This window comes from Teleopsis dalmanni, chromosome 2 (genome assembly GCF_002237135.1).
Source record: "Teleopsis dalmanni isolate 2A chromosome 2, ASM223713v2, whole genome shotgun sequence".
Classification (NCBI taxonomy): domain Eukaryota; kingdom Metazoa; phylum Arthropoda; class Insecta; order Diptera; family Diopsidae; genus Teleopsis; species Teleopsis dalmanni.
The window spans coordinates 26,377,673-26,398,955 of record NC_051847.1 but is presented as its reverse complement, the minus strand read 5'-3'; the positions used below and the strand labels follow the sequence as shown (position 1 = coordinate 26,398,955).

The 21,283-nt window shown below is 27.2% G+C and overlaps 1 protein-coding gene across 3 annotated transcripts in view; it reads left to right on the top strand.

The window, feature by feature from the left end:
- The window catches only part of LOC119681014, a 68,556-nt gene that overhangs the window by 38,734 nt on the left and 8,539 nt on the right, over positions 1-21,283 (top strand). Inside the window, exons 1-3 of one of the 3 annotated variants that reach the window (XM_038094072.1) lie at positions 280-782; positions 19,300-20,782; positions 20,858-20,981. In XM_038094072.1, coding sequence (XP_037950000.1) covers positions 19,350-20,782; positions 20,858-20,981 — 1,557 coding nt within the window. In that variant the 5' untranslated portion in view covers positions 280-782; positions 19,300-19,349. Of the gene's footprint in view, positions 1-279; positions 783-8,378; positions 8,867-19,299; positions 20,783-20,857; positions 20,982-21,283 lie in introns of those variants that run through there. The other 2 variants (XM_038094070.1, XM_038094069.1) reach the window with 2 other exon arrangements.

Below are 21,283 nucleotides of genomic sequence, written 5' to 3'. Positions count from 1 at the left end.
ACATAAAAACCTAATTGATACTTTATTTATCTATTAAGTAGTTGACTTGTTGAACATCCATAAAAGCATTTGTCATTTTGCGATTTGTGTTATTTAATAAAATCAATTATTATTGCAAATTTTTAAATAATTATGTCAACGATTCATCGTAAATAGTTGTTCCTACAAAAGTCAGTTATCACATGCAACAAGTTGGGATTACAAACTAAATTAAATTATGCACACAAATGCAATACAATATTAATGACATACAAATTGTGTAGTTCTTAGAAAAAGTGTGAAAATTCAAGTTAAACAATATAGACTATACAATTTTTAGATATACTGCACTTATTCTACAAATACACTTAGAATACAAAACACTTAACAAAAGACAAAAAAGGAAAGATCAAATAAATTAAAATTATTATTGTTGTTGTTGTTGAACTCATAAAAACTCCAACATCAAACCGTGTAGTGCATGCAACTAACTAACAGCGCAATAACAAAGAGAAGAGGTACCTGTCTTCTTTATTCATTCTTCTTTAAAATTTTCTCAAGTGTTTATCATTAACGAAGGCGCCAGGATACCTGCTCGTCTGGGTTTCGTATTATTTCGACTTTTACATGTGCAGCGGCTACGTATAGCCTAGCCACATACGAATTGCTGCATTAAAATAAACATAGAATCTTACAACAAAAACAATACCAAAAAGGATTATGACACAAACACTAAAGAAATCCTGAAAAAATATACTAAAAAATCAAAACATAACTAAAACCCAGCAGATATGAAATTTATGGTAAGGATTATTTTTTTGTTTTTACAATTTACCTCTACTACAATATATCATTTGGTTTATCTTTTTGACTTTTTGAATGACATTTCGTATATTTCGTAGATGAGAAAGATAAATGCTCTGCTTTTATATTAAAAACATGGTTTATTTCTTATAGTTGCGTCTCTCTGCTTGTATGGAGCATCAATTATATGCAGCATTTCAAGCAGTGGTATTTATTGTTGATCCGCACTTCTTCAAAATTTGGAATATGGTTCATCGTAATACAATGTAGCGATAATTTTATCTTTTGACCACTAAGGGATTGTTCTGCTTCTTATGTTATGCTTATGACCAACAATTCTCCTTCTTTATTTGTTTCTTGCTCTACCAACATATACCCGCTGGCATATGATGGACTCGTAACCTCCAATTATATTGTTCTATAAAAGAAAATGTACCTCTAAAAATATTGCAAAGAATAGTATTATTTGAGCAAGTTGGAGTGTAACCGATGAAAACTCCAAATGTCGTAACAAAATTAATTTTAAAAGATTATTATTTTGTGCTACTTCCAACAATTATAACTTTAATAACTTTCTGCTGACATCAATTAGCGGTTATCATCTTTTTGCTACCACATTCCGCGTAAGAAACCTTAAGATACCAAAAGACCAATACTAAATCCCTTCGTTCGAATTTAGATCATTTAAAAGATCTTTCGTACTAATCGATGAACGGTGTAACAGAAAGATACTTCCATAAAAATCTACTTTGGAGAACAGAGAAAATGTTTAATTGTTTCTTTTCCTATAAATTTCCACAATTTCTACAGTGAGTATTAAAGAAAAGCGTGGGTGCCCATACTCCAGTGACCAGAAAGAACTGCAGTATTCACGCAATTCATCTTTAATAAGTTCCCAAGATCTCTTCTTGTTATATTAGGGCCTTGTTAAACAGTGGTACACTTACGGATACATCTAGGGTGGTTAGACATCAAGATGAACCAAACCGTTTGCTTTTATCAATTAAGTATTGAACGGTTTTAATTGCAGCCTCGCTGTCAATAATGGCAACACTACATCTCTCCTTGATGTGACTTGCAATTAACCGATATGTTTCCCTAATCACGAAAACCTTAGCCTGAAGAACTGTGACCTCATAAGTATGAATTCAGATAATCCGAGGACATAAAATATACACGTTCATGGCTTTTATTGAATTAAATAAGGTCTGGGATCTTGAATTAAGAGATATATAGCCTCAATTTGTCCGAATTAGTGTTGAATATTCTCTGGTGCTCCATTTTCTTATTAATAATTTTTAAATACTAATTTTAAAAGTATGTTCAGTGACTTGTCTGAAAAAAAAGTTCTTGCCGTTATGTATATATTAACTTCTAAAATGTTTAGCAATTTTTTACAAAAATATTCATTAATATATAAAAATTGTTCTAAAAATTTAAGTAATAAAATTTCTAATACCTAATTAAAAAAAAATATATTTTTTCACTATATATAATCTTTCTGCGTAATATAGTTTATAATTGATTGAAATAATATAACGTTAAAATTGTCAGTAATATGTTATATGTTATAACACATCTTCGAAAAAGAAATATACATTCGTGTACATTAATATTAATTACTAAATTATATCGCAGACAAGTCAAATATATTTATTACTCATTTATAAAAATGATTAAGAAACATGAATTATATGTAATTAATTACAAGAGTATTAAACATTTAAATTACAATGAACAATTATTGATTGCACTAAATCCGCTCCGTAAAATAATTTGAGTTCGTCTTGTTTCTTTCTGCAGTAAAATTGAGGAATACCCTCTTATGTCATTAAGCAAGAAACAAAAAAATTATAATAATAAACAACCAATACAACAACAATGACTGCAGCTACAATAAAAGTAGTCAACAACTAACATAACCTCGTGTTGTTGTTGTTGGGTCTTTACATTTCCTCTGTTCTTCCATAAATACTTGGCACATATGTTTTCTAATTCACATATACATATAACTATTGTATTAATAGGTATATATATGTATGTTCTGCAATATATATTTAAGCTAAATTGTTTAACTAAGCGCTTAGCCTCACACACACACATACACGCACACAGTTATATGCACCCAGTTGGACGAACCTGCACAGCTATTCAAACACAACAAAAACTACAATTTAATGTACACAGTCAGTCTTTAGGTATTTTGTGTAGTTTCTCGGCTAAATTAAATTGACTTGAATTTAAGTTGCTATTTTTGTTTTTTTTTTTATTTTATTTATTTTTTTTTTTCATACGATTTTTTGTTGTTGTCTCTTATTCAATATTTTATTTATATTCATTTCATGTTGAGTGTGAAATACCAACCAGTTTGACAAGATCAAGATGCAAACGTAATCGGTTTTTGCTCTTGTATCTTGCTTCTATATATCTTTTTGTAATCTTATGATTTCATTTTAAACATATGCCGCCACGAGTGCGCAATACTGGATTTCCTCTACCGTGTTACAGATTCGCCTTAACCAATTTTTTTTTTTTTGGAATTACTTATAAATGTGTATATTTTATTTTTTTATTTTATTTTATATTTTATTAATCATATAATGTATTTATAATATATATATCATTATATAATTATATTGATTAAATATTGTTAATAAACATGTTTTAATATAATTGTTATTAACACGCATAATGTACAGAACTAAGAACTATTTCTAATATTAAAATTATATTTTAAATTTTAATTGTAATTAACTTATACAAATAATTAGTTATGACAAGCTATTTTAAACTAAAATTCAGCTCACAACTGGTTTCTAACAGTACAAGTCTCATCTTAATTATCACTTTTCTAATTTAAAAATAGAGATATAAAGAATGCTGACACCTGTAGATTTTGTAAAAATCATAGCAAAATATTCACCAATTTCTAAGCACGACTTGTGATTATCGTAAAACAAATGCAATATCTTTTTCTAGCTATAACTCTAAAAATTGGGAAACCTCAATCAAAGAATATGGACATTATAAAATTAAGTATAAACTTTAATTATATTTTGAGCCAAATAAAGTGCATTTTTTTATGTACAGCACAGTAAATTTTTCGCTTTGTAGTCTACTACTCTTATATTATATGAAAATTATTAGCTTATTATAAAAATTATTGAGCAGATGAAACTTTCTGTCAGATCTCAATATCGACCTGATCAGTTCAGCACTGTAGTATCAGTGCTGACAGATCACTGCGTACTACGAAAATATACTATGACACTGGCTCCATCCTATACTGACTATTGTCGGTGTTGTGTTTCTGCAGATAAGGAGGAAACCACCTCATATATTCGTGTTCGTCATTGACTAGTAGAAGATATAAAATCACGGACAACGATTCTGCAAATAAGGAGGAAACCACCTCATTTGTTCGTGTCCATCATTGACTAGTAGAAGATATAAAACCAGGGTCTGCCTCTACGCCTTTTTCATCTATATACCACTTTAAATACTTTTTCCACCAGAAAAAGTCTTTTAATTCTTAGTTTCAGTAATTTTACTTCATTCTTAAAGATTATTGACTAGAAAGAATTAAAATTCAAAGAAATTTAAGTGTTTCTCTAATCTTATTTCATTAATATGGTACTTAATTTGGCAAATTTGTAATAATAGCAATTTAGGTACAATAAAATTATTGTAAAATATAATTCTATATATAATTTTATTGAAAATAAAATTTTAAACTAAAGAATTTAAATATTCTATTGGCTTGTAATGTGCAATGTGTATATAAGTGGGAGCAGAACTTTGAACCATTAGTGTATATAATTTCAATTTCTCAACTACTAAATCCTCCTACACCACACACCTTCTTCGCTCATGGTTGCAAGTATTTTAAGAATAATTTTAAATAAAACCTAAACAAACGTCACCATCGACCAGTGTGCCGAAGATGCCAAATATTTTTGAGATACAAAAATAAAGTGGCGAGAATAGCCAATTTTTTGTTTAATTTTCTTTCAGTTCGTTGTTTAGATTAAATACAATATAAATTTTAAAAAATTGTGCTTTCAAATGAATGTCGTCTTACGTAGTTTAGAACTAAAAATAAAACTGCACATACAATTTATATACATATATATATATATAGTTATATACGTATATATTGTAATTAATGAAAATATTTGTGCCAAGTGCCAAAACAATTTTCATTTCAAATTTTTTTAAATTCGCAAAATTTAAAATCATGAACATCTTCAAGATCTCCATTAAAAATTAAAAATTAAATTTTGAAAATGTGTATTCTATGGTATTTGTTAATATATTTATCGTTTTTTTTTTTTTTTTTGTTTTTTCAAAGCAAATTTTTGAATTTTTAACTTTTGAATTATAAGAAATAGATATTTTGTTTTGGTTGTGTTTATTGGTGGTGTTAAAATAAATATTGTGTAGAATTCTTGAAATAATATTAAATTAATTATAAAATATTTATATAATTTTTGTTGTCTTCGCTTAAGTGAAAGAAACTTTTAAAATAATACAAAAATTTTCTTTCGGGTTAATTATAATACACATAAATATTTTTTCTTATATTATCTTTGCTTAAATGAATAATTTATGTTACGAGCCTTAATATTTTGTTCTGATCACGTCAATTTTTCGGAATTTCCGCTGAGAAATTATTTTCTGAAATAGATTTTGATTTCTTGATCCATTGAAATATGACAAAAATATGTCTATGGCTTATGGGAAATTTTCTTTTGTATAATAAAAATTATTGTGAAAAAATATATGTTATATCATATGTGTTAAAATTGTGCAAAGTAATTTTTAAGAAAATACATTCAAAATATTATTTGGTTTCTAATAATTACATATTTTTTTTAAATATGTAAGTTTAGCTAACGTGTAGAATGTTCAAAATATTAGTTTTGCTATATATTAGTACTTTTTTTTAATAAATATGTAAATCTATTATAGATATTTTAAAATTTCTGATATCTAGAAAGCCCACTGTAATAAAATAATACTGTGGACTTCCATGTTATTATAAATAAATAATTACTTTAGTTAATTCATTGAAAACTTTTTGTTATTATCATCCAAAAATAAATCTTTTTTATTTTAAAAAAAAAAATTTTGATATAAAAATATACTAAATTTTAGTTTTGTTAGATTTGCTTATAATATTTTACGTGATAAAATGTAATTTTTTATTTAATAATATAAACTTTCATATAATTAATAATTTATATTTTATTTATTTATCATAAACAAACAATTTCAACTCAACTTAGTAATAACAATATAATATTGTAGATTTTTCAATCAATGATTTTTTCAAATTAATATACTATTTAAGTGACGCCAACTAACTATTTTAGGGACTTCCTATTTTTACAATCTTTACCAGTTCCAGGACCACCCTGTAAAAAGCATTTTAGACTTTGCCAAAGGTTCAAGGGGGTTTTGAACTTTAAATTTTTTATACGTTAAAACAATTAGCCAATAGGCCTAGTCTAAGTGAATTCTTAGGATGGCCGATATAACCAAACCTGACCTCACCACATACCATTTGAGTTTGTTTTGTTATTATTTTATTCTTATAAAAAAATATTTTAACACAAAAAAAAAACATTAAAACAAAAAAAATGTTTTATAACAAAACACCCTCTACACTTTGTAACAGAACACCCTCTATATGGCATGGCAATAGATCAAAAAGGAACAAGTGTCATGAGTGAAATTGGCTATTACAGCCAAAACATAGAATATTCTATGCTTTTGGTTGTAGCATTTTTTAATTACTGCTGATGGTGTTTTTTTTAAGTAAAATAGAATAATATTTTTGTGACTGATGTCAAGAAAGATATTTTATAATAATTTATAAACAATATCTACATATCATGCATTTGCCAGTTATTTTTAGTTACTTATATTTCTATAGTGTTAGTATGTACCGTATTAGCACTATTTGTAATACTATTGTCACTTAGTTAACATTTACTCGTCATTTATTGATATATGGTTAATTTCTATTAGCAGAAAAGTACTTCTCTAAATAATATTGAAGTGGGTTATATTAAAAAACTAGAAAATCTCAATTCAAATTTCTATATAAACATCATTAAAAAATGTAAACAAATCATATAAGATATAGAATTTACCCTAATTTACACTTATAATAATATGAACAAATTGTTGTTGTTTGATATAAATATATTAAAACTATATAGATTTATAAACAATTAAAAAACAAACAAAATTTGGCGTTTTATACAAATCATTACTGATTTAATACATAATTACAAGTGCACATTAATGTATGTATGCATGTATGCCGATATGTATACATTTTTAGCACCATAAACTTCTTGTGCATTTGGCTGCCGTTTTTTGTTTTGTTCATTAAATTAATTGAAAACCAGACGTAAAAGATATAAATACATACACAAATCACGTATTCTCCCATGTCGTCATAGAGAGAAACCGCAACAAAACAAAACAAATACAAAAAAATAAAAACAAGAAATAATTTATAATAAAAGACACAAACACATATTGAATGAATTAAAATATAATTCATTGCTTGCTCATCGTTTATTTTCTCTCCTTTATTTTATACACATATTTTTCAAATTGCGCCGCTACTGCGCTGCTTGTGTGCACCTAAATTGTTCATATGTTAAATGTGTGTTTATATGTTTTATTAACTAAGCACTCAATTTTTTTTTTTTTTTAGTAAAATCCGTATACAATAAACAAATAAACAACATTTGAACAAACACCTTACTCCCCCGAAAATTTGCTTATGATCACGAATTAAGCTTGTTTCTTATACACACATAAGCTATAAGCTTCATAGCAAGCAGTGCACAAGTTAAATTGATGTACAATTATAAAATGTGTTTTTTTCAACTTGATTCATATACATTTTTATTATCTAACACATACATTTATACTTATTTATGTATAAAATTTACGTCTTTATGAAAGAGGGTTTCCTCGTTTCTGCTGAATTAACGACAACGTGTTGTATTATATTCTGCTGTTGCTTGCTTGTGCTGCTGATGTGATGATTTGATAAAACGAGCTACGTTCGTTCAAGTTTCTTGTTGATATGTTGTTGCTTTTGTTGCTGTTGTTATGGCGCGGCCACACGATCATACTATACTTATTTATGTTGTTTTTGTTTTTGTTTTTGTTTTCCTACTGTTATACTCAATTGTTGTTGCTGTGTGGAGCAATTATATTATTATCGCTTCCAGCAAAAAAGCTGTTTCTGTCTTCCTTTTAAATACTTTGAAAATATTAATGTGTGTTTGGTGGTGCTCCCCAGACCTTCTCTTAGTCAGCAGTTTCGTTGAATTGATCATGGTTGCGTTTTGCTTAGTATTGTTTTTCAGTGAGTAAGTGCTATTTTTTGCGGCATTTTGGTATTTGCTGCTATTTTACACTGTTTAAAATTTTTATATCTTTTTTTTTGTTTTTGTTTATGTTTTTTATTTTTTTCTCTTTTATTATGTATGTGTATTCCCTCCACGGCCTCTACTTAATTATTCTTTGATGAAACTTGTTTATTTTTTGTATTGTATTTATTTATTTTTTTGCTTTTGCTTCTTTTTGTCTCGTTTTTACTGATTTTACTTGGAAATTGAATGAATTTCGCTTGTCCGTCTCTAGTCGCGTTTCGCATGTGAAGTAGTTGAAAGCGGTATTTTGCGAACGGCATAACCGTTTCTTTTATTATCACAAATATTGTAAATACACATTTTTTCTTACATATATATGTGTCAATAAATATATATATTTGTATATATTGTAATCGCGGCATATTTTTCGTTTTCCGACTTTATATTATTATTCGTATTAACAAGTTGTTTATCTAGTAACGTTTTAGTTGCGGTTACTGAAAGTCTACAATTTTAGTTTACTAAAGTTATTGTGCTTCATAGTATAAAATATCAAAATATACATACATATATATAACTATGTAAAGCATGTTTTACGCAAAATAATTCCAATTATTTCAAATTGCCCAAAGATGTGCAAAAGCTCTTGTCTGTAGACAAGCAAATGATCAGAGCAGGAGGTATGACAAGATATATACATATATAATATTGTGTTTATGTGAATGTAACTATATAGCAAATAATTTAAGTACAAAGTTTATATATTGTAAAGCTGATAATATTTATATTACTTTATTGATAATATAGTGATCATGTTAATTTTAATGTAAGTGAAAAAAAAACATACATAGTTATTGTTGATTTGGCAATTAAAAATTATAAATTTTTACAATTGTAATATAAATATAATAATGGTTGAAAACATATTGATTGTTCATGTAAAATAAATATACTTTTAATATGAAATGCATTTAGGTACTCTATTAAAAATGAAGAAAAAGAAAATTTAGTAAACTATATAAGAAATTTTTATAAAGATTTGCTACAACAAAGCATCATATTAAACGTAAGCTTAAATTTCTGTTTTTCAAATATCAATACTATTTTATAGTAGATAAAACTACTTTTAAGTCATATAAAAACGATCTTTTGTGATACATTAATTATTGAAGTAATAATCCAACTATAAAAGATTACTTATTAATCACGATCTGAATCACATCCAAAAAAAACACCTAATATTATTTACTAATACTAATATTAGCATAAATCATATTTCAAATAACATTTTATACCACTTTTAACTTTAAATACCTTAAGAATATTTAATTGTATTTGTAATCCATAAAGATAAAAATAACTAGTTTCAAAAATTTGTACGCTTCTTATCAGTATTTCAAAAAAATTTCAAAATGTGTTACATAACGTGCCATCTTAAAGATCTCCATTAACAGTTTTAACCTTGAACTTTAAACTTTTTAAATTCTCTTCATAATTATGCATTTTAAAAATACGTATATATATACATATATGTATGCATATGAAACACCTGTATTCCTTCTTTTAAACTCAAATTGTAAGTGAACACAACCTAAAAAAACCATACATTATTTACATTTTTTTTTTAACTTTTCTTAAACCAGTTTGCGTTTGCGATGATTTGGTTTAGGATGACGTACCACCACAAAACGTTTGTATCATATTAATTTGCCATCAGCAGCAACTTATAGTCATAACGCTAATAATATTATTAATAGCAACAACAAATAAAACAAAAACAACAACAAAATGAATGGCATAACAGAAACGCCACACATCTAATTGCCGCACCTTTTGACTTTATAAAATAATTTGCTACTCTGCTCAATATATTGTGTTAGTGTTGTTGTTTTTTTGCTTTTTGGTATTGCCATTTTCAATTTCTGTGCAATTGAAATTTTTAAGTGGCGACATGACGTATTACCAGAGATTTATTTTTTTTTCCAGCACAGTTAAGTCATTTCTTAGTTTTAATTTATATTCATTTACACGTATAATATTATACATACAAACATATTCCCATATATACACATATATATGATATATTTTATTACCAGAAGTAAATGCGCAGTGATTGCTGACTTTTATGGTTGGCGTCTGTATTGCTACTTGCTATTTTGTCATTAAATATATTTTTGTTGTTGTTTTGTTTTTATTGCGATTTTTTGTTGCCGTTGTTGTTTTGTTTCTAGTTGTAGTGCTGAATTTAGAGATTTTTTTGTTTGCTTGACTTGACTAGACAACGATCGGCATCAATTCAGTATCTATTATTATCACTTATACACTTCATTTTACATACCAACGTGCTCTTTATACGATTTAAAAAAAATTTTTATCATTTTTTTTTTAATTCATTTATTTTTCTTTCATTTTCGTATTGAAAAACATACATTCACATATGCATTTTATAAAATAACAAACAATGCATAAGATACTTTTTATATATATATATCATTTGAATTGATTAATGTCAGCCCAGTTTAGTTTGTGTCTTGTGTTTTAATTTTTTTTAATTATATGAAAATATTTATAAATTTTTTATTAAATTTTGTTATGATATTTGTATTCGATACGTTTGCTCAGGAAATGTATATTAAAAATAATCAAAATAGTCTCTTTTTAAAAAAAATTAAATTATCTACACTTACGTCAAGTGAAATATTATATATAAATTGCAATGATTTTGAATTGTGCTCATGGTTTCAAGAACGGCCGGGCTACGTTCCGGAAACACTCGTTAAGTTTGACGACCAAGTGCCGTTCAACACTCCTAAAAGGGACTACACAAGCAGATCCCTGTGGGCAACCACAAAAAAATTGTGGTCAAGTGCGTATACGCAATATAACAAAAATGCTGTGAATTATTTATTATTATTAGAAAAAAGAATAGTAAACATTGACGAACGAACGATATCTTTTACATTAATAATTTCTGTAATAAGTTAAAATGTATAAAAACACAGATCATACATTAAAAGAACATGATTTAAGTAGACCTTCTTCAAAGTAATGCAAAAATACTTTGACGGTGCATAAAGCAATCCACCTTCTCACCACAAAAAAAAATAGAAATTTTATCAAAGCTATGATCAATAAAAATGTTGTTACAAATTTATTGACTAAAGATATTTATTTGATATGATTACTATGTGAATAACATATAGGGTAAATATGATAGGAAGGCGCAAAAGTATGCCAGCTTATGTATGCAATTTGCTCACATTCGTTTAAGAAAAAATCCAGTACTAGTATTAAAATACTCCGTAAAGATAAAAGTCCTGTTGTTGGTTTGTCGACGGATCGCATGTATTAAGAGAACCATGTTAGAAGATTAAATCTCACGTTTAATCATTCTTGTCGCAGTTGTGCACAGTATGACGATAGTGCCTTACATTTGCTTGGTTTTTGTTCGGCAGATGCGCGAAGATATTTTACTATTTTAGTGGCTTCCTTTATTCAAGCATCTTTTTGAACTGCAGAATCTCCCTTTAAGGAGTTTTTAGGTCTTGTCAAAGGATCAAGATGATTTTTAAACCTCTACGTTTCTTAAATGGTAACGCAATAGACCAATACTTACTTAATACCTTAATTAATATACAAATTTAGATAAAAGATTTAATGGCATGAGTTGAGAAATTGAAGAGTTGTAATTGCCATATCGTACGTAATATATATATCTGCTACTTAACTTTATTATTGACTTTTTATTGACTTTAAATGGGTCACAAGCTAACAGGACGAAGCAGCTGAGTAACTTATGACGGTGAAGTGCATTAACTTCCCTCATATGACCCGAATTCTTTTACACAATATCTACTTATTAGACTACATTAATATTTCGATACATGAAATATAATTTGTTTAGGAAAAATAAGGTTGTATCCAAAAGCCTACGACATATCAAACAAATCATTGGAGTTAATAAAATATTCTTAAAATGATAATATACACAACAACTGGAGATCACAAACATTTAGATTCAGTTGGACTAAAATAGGTATTTATTCAGATACTGACAGGGCAATTCTGGCAATAACAGTTGAAAGAGTTTCGAAAGATAGCGCGAAAGATAGTTTGAAAGATTTTCGCGATTCTTGCAACAAAGAGTCAAAAATAATAATTAAATGTGAATAAGGATTTTATTCAATGAAACACCCTGTAAAAACAAATTATTCAAATATTAGACTAAAATATGGCATAATTAACATACCACACCGAAAGAATCGCAAAAATCATATCAAGTTATTCTATTATATTTATATGTATATTTATATATCTATAGGTATTGAAATATATATAACTTTTTTTTTTTGTCAGAATACCTATCACTATAATTTTCAACGTAGAACTTTTAATTTAAATAAGATAAAGAGAATATCACGAAGAAATACTATACAAAAAATTCAAGTATTGAAATGCAAATTTTAAATGTGGTGAAATTCTTGCGTTCTACGGTGCTAATGATTTAGCTTATCTGTGTTTTTATTTACATACCTACATATATACGCATTTATATGTATATTTATTTGCTATTTTTATGAACATTTTTTCCTCTTAAAAAATTATTGTTTTTTTTTCGCTTTAATTTAGTATTTTGTGAAATATAGTTTTAATCTAACAAACACCAGTACACACATTATCAAGCATTTATTACGCGTTCACTGCGTTATCATTTATAAATTTTTATAAACTTGTACTGAGATTAAGAGTAAAAGTGTCTGTATATAGATGAAGTGTGCTATTTTGTATTTCAATATATTAGCAATTAAATTGGGTTTATTGACGCATAACAACGATACACTGATTGCTAAATACTTAAGTACAACAAAAAAATATTTAACTAAAACTCAGGAAATGACTACGTACATACTGCATACATTATATGTATGTTAGTAGCCATAATATTTAAACTAACCTATAAAATGTTTGTACATTGCAATTTTCTATAAATAAATATTAGAATGTTAATGGAAATGTGATATATGCCCAGTGTTAGTATACATGTATCATATTATTCGTTGGTTCAGTTCACTATTAGAGAACTCAGTTCACTATTAGCGAACAACTTTTCATGCTATAATGTATTTGGAATAATAAACTCAACTATCTATTAGATGTGCTCGTAGAATAATAATTAATTTTACTAATAAACAGACAGTCCAGAAACGGGCATGAATGAGGTTCGTTGTTTGAAAATTGCCTATTATTCTTTTAATATTAACTGCATTCTTTGAATGTACTGACAACGTACGTCACTAGAGTTAATTATTCTTTCAATTAATTTATTAATTTTTTCATTAAATTTAAAAATATTCTGTAAAAGCAAATAACAAATGTTTAGTAATAGAATAAAAATGCAACAACTTATTATTAAAAATAAATAAGAGCAGAATAGAATGATTTTTGTTGATTTAAGTATATTTTTGCACTTAGATTTTGCCTTTTGTCTGATGATGTAAGAGATTGTTACTCATACGACATGGTGCACTCATTATAAAAAATTATAATTTCTAAGTATTTAAGTCGTCATTACTTTGAAATAAACTACATACTATTATAAATTTATATTTGAAAAAGCTTCAATCTATTAAGTTTATTGTGGCAATGTATATATTGCACATATACATATATATATACAGGTATATAGATGTTTTCGCTTATAGACACCGAGTCGTATAAGCAGTTTTATTAAAAACAATTATGCATACTAACTTGCAGTTCTGTATTTAGATGTTAATTTTATTTATTTTTTTATTTTTATTTAAATAATTCTGACCTTATGAACTATAAAGCTGTCAACTACTGTTGGGTGAATAAATTTCATATTTTAATTAACTAAAAAAAAATTACTGAAAATTATTATTTTATATTTATTAAAGAGATATTAAAACATATTCTTCCAAATGCTTTAATCATTTAAAGTATCAATTTGCGGGAATATCACCTTTTCATAAGATCCGGTCTTATTTCAGGTCTGATATATTGTAATTTAATATATAAAATAAAAAGCTATTTGAATATATGTGCCATTTATTAAATAATTGATGTAAGTGCTTATTTTAAATTAAAATTATATATATAAGTTATTAAAGTGTAATATATAACATGGAAAGAAATTTATATACACCATTATTTTTATCACAATAAACCCACAGCTTTCAAATTTGTTAGTCTTTATTATTATATTATTATATATATATATTATTCTTATATTTAGCAAAGGAACTAGATTAGTAAAAATGATAACTTATATAGGTTACGTCCCTTTCGGGGATCCTTCTAGTCTGCATATAAAGAACGCTAATTCATAGCTTTACAACGTTCCATTACTTCAATTCAAGTGGACTTTGCGCACGAGGCCGCCACTCCAAGAAGATTAGGTTTTGGTGTATAAGGTTGCCACTCCAACCTAACCTAACCTAACCTAGGTTAAGTTAAATTAATCTGACTTGCTATAAGTTACGCATCAACCTATTGTTCTCTAATAATACCAAATAGATCTTAACTTCCATGTAGATTTTTTAGTAAACGTTTTTATGATTTCAAGTGCTTAAAGCTCATTTTCTGAGACAGACCGATCAAAATATATTTAAAGATCTTTTATAATGTGTTTTTAAATTAGGACGTATTGGAGTTTTAACGCAAATGTTGTTTTTAAATTGAGATGTAATGTAAGGTGAGTAGTTATTATGCGTAGGACTGTGGATAGTGACAGCGAAAATGAAATGCTGCTATAATAGGCATCATAGAGAGAGATCCCATAATTGAGTCTAAATATGTATGCATATAATATATATAAAATCTCTTGAAATAATGTGCGTACGATTGTGGGTAGTGATGGCGAAAGTAATGCTCAGTTATAATAGACATCATATTGGAGATCTATTAGATTTCTTAGATAATTCAAATAAATAATATTAAATATGCTCTATATATATATATCTATATATATGTTTAATATGTTCAAGATTCTTTAAATTTATAATTATATGACATTTAAAATAGTACTTTTTTGCATATTCTGTATCTGTATTATATTTCAATAGTATACACATAATATAATGATAATGAGAATGGATTAGTTAAAAAGCTTAAGTAAGCAAAAATATTGCATATAAAAAACAAATAGCGGAAATCTAAAAATGCTCAATTGTATGTTTCGTTATATTTTTATCATATATGTATATAAATATATTATATTGCAAATTCCACGCTGACTGCTGATATAATTTCATGTATATGTATTTGTTGGTCGGTCGTATCTTTTGCGAACGACAACAACCAATGTGAATACTAAAAAATAAAAGAAAATCTCCAACGTTACAACAACCATAGTATAATATAGTATAACCACTCGAATGGTCTGAGCGATATCAGCACTGCTAACGAGTAATCTATTTTATTTTTCATTTCATAATGATAACGTGCAAATATTTGCAGTTTTTATTAAATAAATGAGAACTTCTAGAATATCAGACGGGAAGGGTGCAGACAGTGTGGCTGATTGTGAGCAACAAGTGTGCTGGTACTTTTTGCTGAATATTATTTTTAATTCAATTTTTTTTAAATTGTCATATAACGACTGATATGATTAAAAAATTCGAAAAAAATGAAAGTTTGCAATTGGATTCCCCCCAATTATTTGTCGCCATCGTAAGTGAGTCAGATTGAAGTTCATATAGAAATTATCAAAAACGATACACAATCAGTGCTTATAAACAGAGTTAAATTATTGATAGAAATTATGGCTTTTTGTTTTCAAAATTTAATTAATATAAATTTAAAAAAAAGTAATTAAAAAATATTGATTTTAAAAATTTTTTATAAATGTATTCCTAAAAAAGAAATATTCACACAGAAAAAAAGTGATCTCAACTAAAAAGTTGTATTATTTATACACTTCGTAACATTCTTAATTAATTATTGTATTCTAAACAATAAGTCATTATGCTGTTATTATATATGAATGAAACTTTATCAAAAATATTCTTGCATTTTTTTTCTGAGTGTAGCAATCACAATACTCTATCTCTAAGACAAAAAATTAATGTCAATTTCGTTTGGCAAATCTAGATTTGCACTCTATCTGTCACTTTTTGCTCGAATTGTTTTGTCCAAACGAACATGTTTAGAGTAATTCCAATTATTTTATTTTAATTAATTATTTTATTCATATATAGCTTATTTTGTTATATTATTTTAATTTGAATCTTAGCTCTTAATCTACAAGTAAACATGATATTTGACATGCCAAATACATTTCAACTGTCAAATAATATATATGAGCTATATAATTTGAGGGTAATTTTATTAATCTAAATAGCGAAAGCATTATAACTTAATCTCAAGTATTATACATTTTGCCTAAGATTGATCAATCGAAAATTTAAACTGTACTAAAACTGAATCTTAAATAAAAAAGTTACCCTAACTTTGCTAATCGAAAACAATATAAGTTGAAGACCTAGTAGAATTTTCAGAACACGTATTTTAACGATTATTGCTCTGACATTTTCTAGTGTCAGCAAGTAGTTTTAGTAATGTAAACACTTAATTTGAGTTGTGCAGTAGTCTCTAATTGAAAACCGCTAGTTTCGTATTGCAAAGATATTTTTACTTTCTTATGCGTACTAAAACTGTATTTTTCAGTAATTTATTTAAATTATGATTAAGTATAGAAAATGTACTCACATTAATTTATAAAATCAAAATATTATTATTAGAAAAGATAATACCACAGAGAGCTTAGAGCTGTTGTACATTTGTTTGAGTTTTTAATTTAGTGGCCAATATCGAACACTTAAGGGTTCCTTACACTAAAGACTAAACTAGTCATGCCGTAAAAAATCGGTTTTATAGATTGAGTAAGACATATATAAACGAATATATAAAATGCTTTAAGATCTGTGGGGTTTCTTACACTAAACACTAAATTAGTCATGTCGTGAAAAATCAGCTAACACACTTTACCTTATAAAACATAATGCATTCGATTATTCATGCCGTAAGAAAAATAGGTGGAAAAATGGGAACTAATTAAATTTTGATTTCCGTCATTAGCGTAAGGAAAATCTTATATCAGCTCATATAAAAATTGAAAAATTGCATTGGATTTCTTTGTATGCAAACTATTTGGTGATCGGATTGAACTTATTTTGTTTTTGTTACTATGCTATTTTGCTTAGTATGTGCTCTGTTATAACCAATCACTTCTCTGATCAGTCTGATCTCTGAATAATCGCTGCCATAGCTTTAAGTGTGCATTGTAGAAATGAACCTAAATCTTTCAATTAATTAACATTAGCATATTTCTTTTAAATTTAGAAACATGAATTTGTTACAATTTATAAAAACTTTATTTAAAATAAATAATAGAATTGTATTATTTGATTAATATTTTATATTTGATAAAACAATATACTGAATATAACTTGCTGTATTAAAAATTTACAACGTAGTATAATTTTTAGCATCTTAATTTTGCTGATATTCTACTTCATGCGCTGTACGCGCTGTAAGTTCTGAATATTTAGCGGTCTTATCTTACTTTACTACTCTACTTCATACACTGTACACTCCACAAATTCTCCGTACTTTGCTGTGTACTATCTGTCTTTACTATTATTTTGCCTTTTGCTTTAATATAGAACAGAAGCAGTTCGGGTAAAAACAGAACCATATGGAAGCATGCAATATGCATTTTATTGCTACAATTTCAATAGAACATATGCATTGAATAAGTTAAAAAAAGTCACTACATTGAAGTACTATACAGTGTACACTAAACACTACGTTTTTGCTATTCGTAATTGAACACTACAGAATCGTGTTTAGTAATAAAATTTTGTATTAAACATGCATCTTTTATAAAAATTCATTAATGTTTCATTAATTCATTACATCATTAATGATAATTATTTATAATACGAGTAATTATTATATAAATTACTACTAATTTATAGTACTTATTAATAGTTAATAATTAAGCCTATAATCTCAGTTAATATGGTGTTAAAAAGATATATAGAAATTATGAACTCATACTCATTTTAGTATTTAAATAAATCAATTTAACATATAACAATGTCTATTTGATTCACCTCTTCTTTTTGATTTGTCCACAGATCTTAAAGCAATATTACATATTCGTTTATATATGCCTTACTCACTCTATAAAACTGTGCATACAAAAAGTATTCAAAGGTCAAGTACATTTCAATTTAATTTTATCAAAGCAGAAACTGTCGGAATAGACACTAAAAACACAACGACCCATAAAATGAATATTAAAATAACTTAAAAATGTGTATGATGTGATGATGATTGCTCTGATGTCAACATGGAAGATAAAGCTATGATGAAGATATGATAAAAAAACACAAAAATAAATTATTTTAAAATAATTTTGTCATAGTTCTATTTTATGAAATTTATAATTATCTATTAACTATTTATACTATGTGAACTTAATTAGGTTCGTCTGTATGAGCACTTCATCTAATTTACCGACTTGAATTTAAAAAAAAAAAAAGAAAATACTTTCTTTCAAGAATCCAGAATTATACCTTTTTGATTGAAAAATAAATAAATTTTTGTGTGTTTTTTTGTTAGCATTCTCAAATGTCATCTTTGGAATAGAGCAACTAACAAGATCATGTCTTGTTACCTTCGGTCTTTATACCTTTTCTGAAGTCTTCTTGACCTACCATATAAACAAGGCTGAACTCGGCTTTGATGTACAAGCCTGCCTCATCAACATTAACCTAATCTATATCTACAATAAGATATAGAACATATATAAGCGTACATATGTCAACTTTAAATCGAATCTCTATTAACGAAAAATCAAACTAATTATCAAACGTGTATAGTCCAGATGCATTTACATGATTTGAAATGCAAGTTTATTTAATGCTATATCCATGTGCAGTTTAACGACTGGAAATAAAATAATTTGTTGCCGCTCTTTTTCGATAATATTTTAAATTTTGATAATATTTTAAATATTTTGAATTTTTAAGTAGTTATAATACATTTATATTTAAAATTAAAATTTTTTTTACTTTTTTTATAGATAATTCCAGTGCTGCATTAGAGCAACAAAATCAGGAAGATCTCAGCAATATGAAGGCTGCAGCAACAGCCAAGCACTACAATAAAACTAAATTGCAGAATAATCATCGATCGGTAGAACGAAAGAGCACAAATGCAACAAGTTCGAATACTAATAGTCCCACAACATATAATAAAAAACACAATAGCAACAACAACACAAAGAACAATAATGCAAATTTGCAAATATATAATTCAGCATTTGGCGAAACACACGGTGGCGGCAGTAAAGTTGCTGATAATGTAAAAAACTCAAAATTAGCAAAGTCAACAAAAAATTTACCAGCTACTTCGACGGAAACGGCGATTGCGACGACGTCAGATAAAGATAGTTTTGATCAATTAGCAATTAGCAATGTTAAGGATGCCAAACTAGAAAATAAAAGAAATACACATGAAGAGCAAAAGACTGGGACAAATGAAACAAGTACGAGTTCTAGCAGAAATAATAATTTAAACAATATTAATAATAATAACAGCAACAACAACAACAGTAACAGTGATAATAATTTAAGTAAAAACAATAGTAATTTAAGTGTTAGCGATATTACTAGCAATAAACAATATAATAAGAGCAACACCATCAACAATAGTATGTTGCAAACCACAAATCAAAATAATAGTGAGACCACAATTGGAGGAGCAGCAACATCATCGACGTCATCATCGCCAAAAGTGACTGTAATTTCTTGGAATAATTCTAAATATTTGCACAAAAAATTTAAACGTCTGGCGAGTACAACTGAAGTCGATGGCATAGCTGCTGAAGAGCAAAATGCTAATTTGGTCGATTGTGTCAATGGAAAAGCAGATGAAAAGCTACGATCAACATCGTCTTCCTCGTCGGTAAGTTCAGCATCTTCACCGCCACCCCAAACTGTACCCTTACAAAATGCTATTGTCGAAGTACAAAAAAATATCGAAAATACTATTCCGAATGGTATTATCGGTTCAGTTCGTAAAGAGCCATTAGTTAATGCAGAAACAAAATTTATAAAACAGAGTGCCAATATAAACCCTAAAACAGATGTACTACAGGAACAACTAAAACAGCACCAACAAGAGTATAAAACAAATATAACTAACCAGAATAGCAATCCTCCAGCAATGGCAACAGTAGATAATATTACTACATATAATAATATAAATCATAGTAATGCTAATATAGTTCCAAGAACAGTTAGCAATTCAAATGTTAATAACCACAATGTAAGTCAGTCGAACGTAAGTCCTGTGGAAATGGAATGGAGTAATAGTTCCGTAGTATCTGTAGCTGAGCAAAATAATAGCACTGGTCGTTATGTTTGTCAATATTGTAACTTGAATTGTACAAAACCATCTGTGCTACAAAAGCATATACGTGCCCATACAAATGAGAGACCATATCCTTGTGAGATTTGTGGAATAGCTTTTAAAACAAAAAGCAATTATTATAAACATTGCAGGTAAATAGTCATAAATACATAAATATAATAATTGTACTAAGAATTTTCTTGATAAATATACATATATAATTATAGATCTCGCACCCATGCAGCTAGAAAACGTGGTATCGAGATTCCTGTCGATGTTGATGATAGTACTTTTGCGGGAGGATCCGATCAAGAAATAGATGCAGAATTAAGTAACAGCAGTTCGGATGTGGTCAGTTTAAATATATTGTACCAGTATTTTATTGCAAATATTGGTATATCACATATATGTAAACAATACAGATTTGATTTACATTATTTAAAGCAGTCTAAACAGTTTCCAAGTACTTTAATTTAAATAATCTTCAGATTAACGTTGTTCTCATGGTGATTACTTTGAGTTTTATATCTTTTTGTAGCTTTTATGGCCTAACGAATAAACAAAGCTATTCATCATATTACAATGGACCATAATTTGTATTGCAGTGGGCTTTGAAGCACAAAGAGCACTTCAACCTAATCTAACCTATCTCT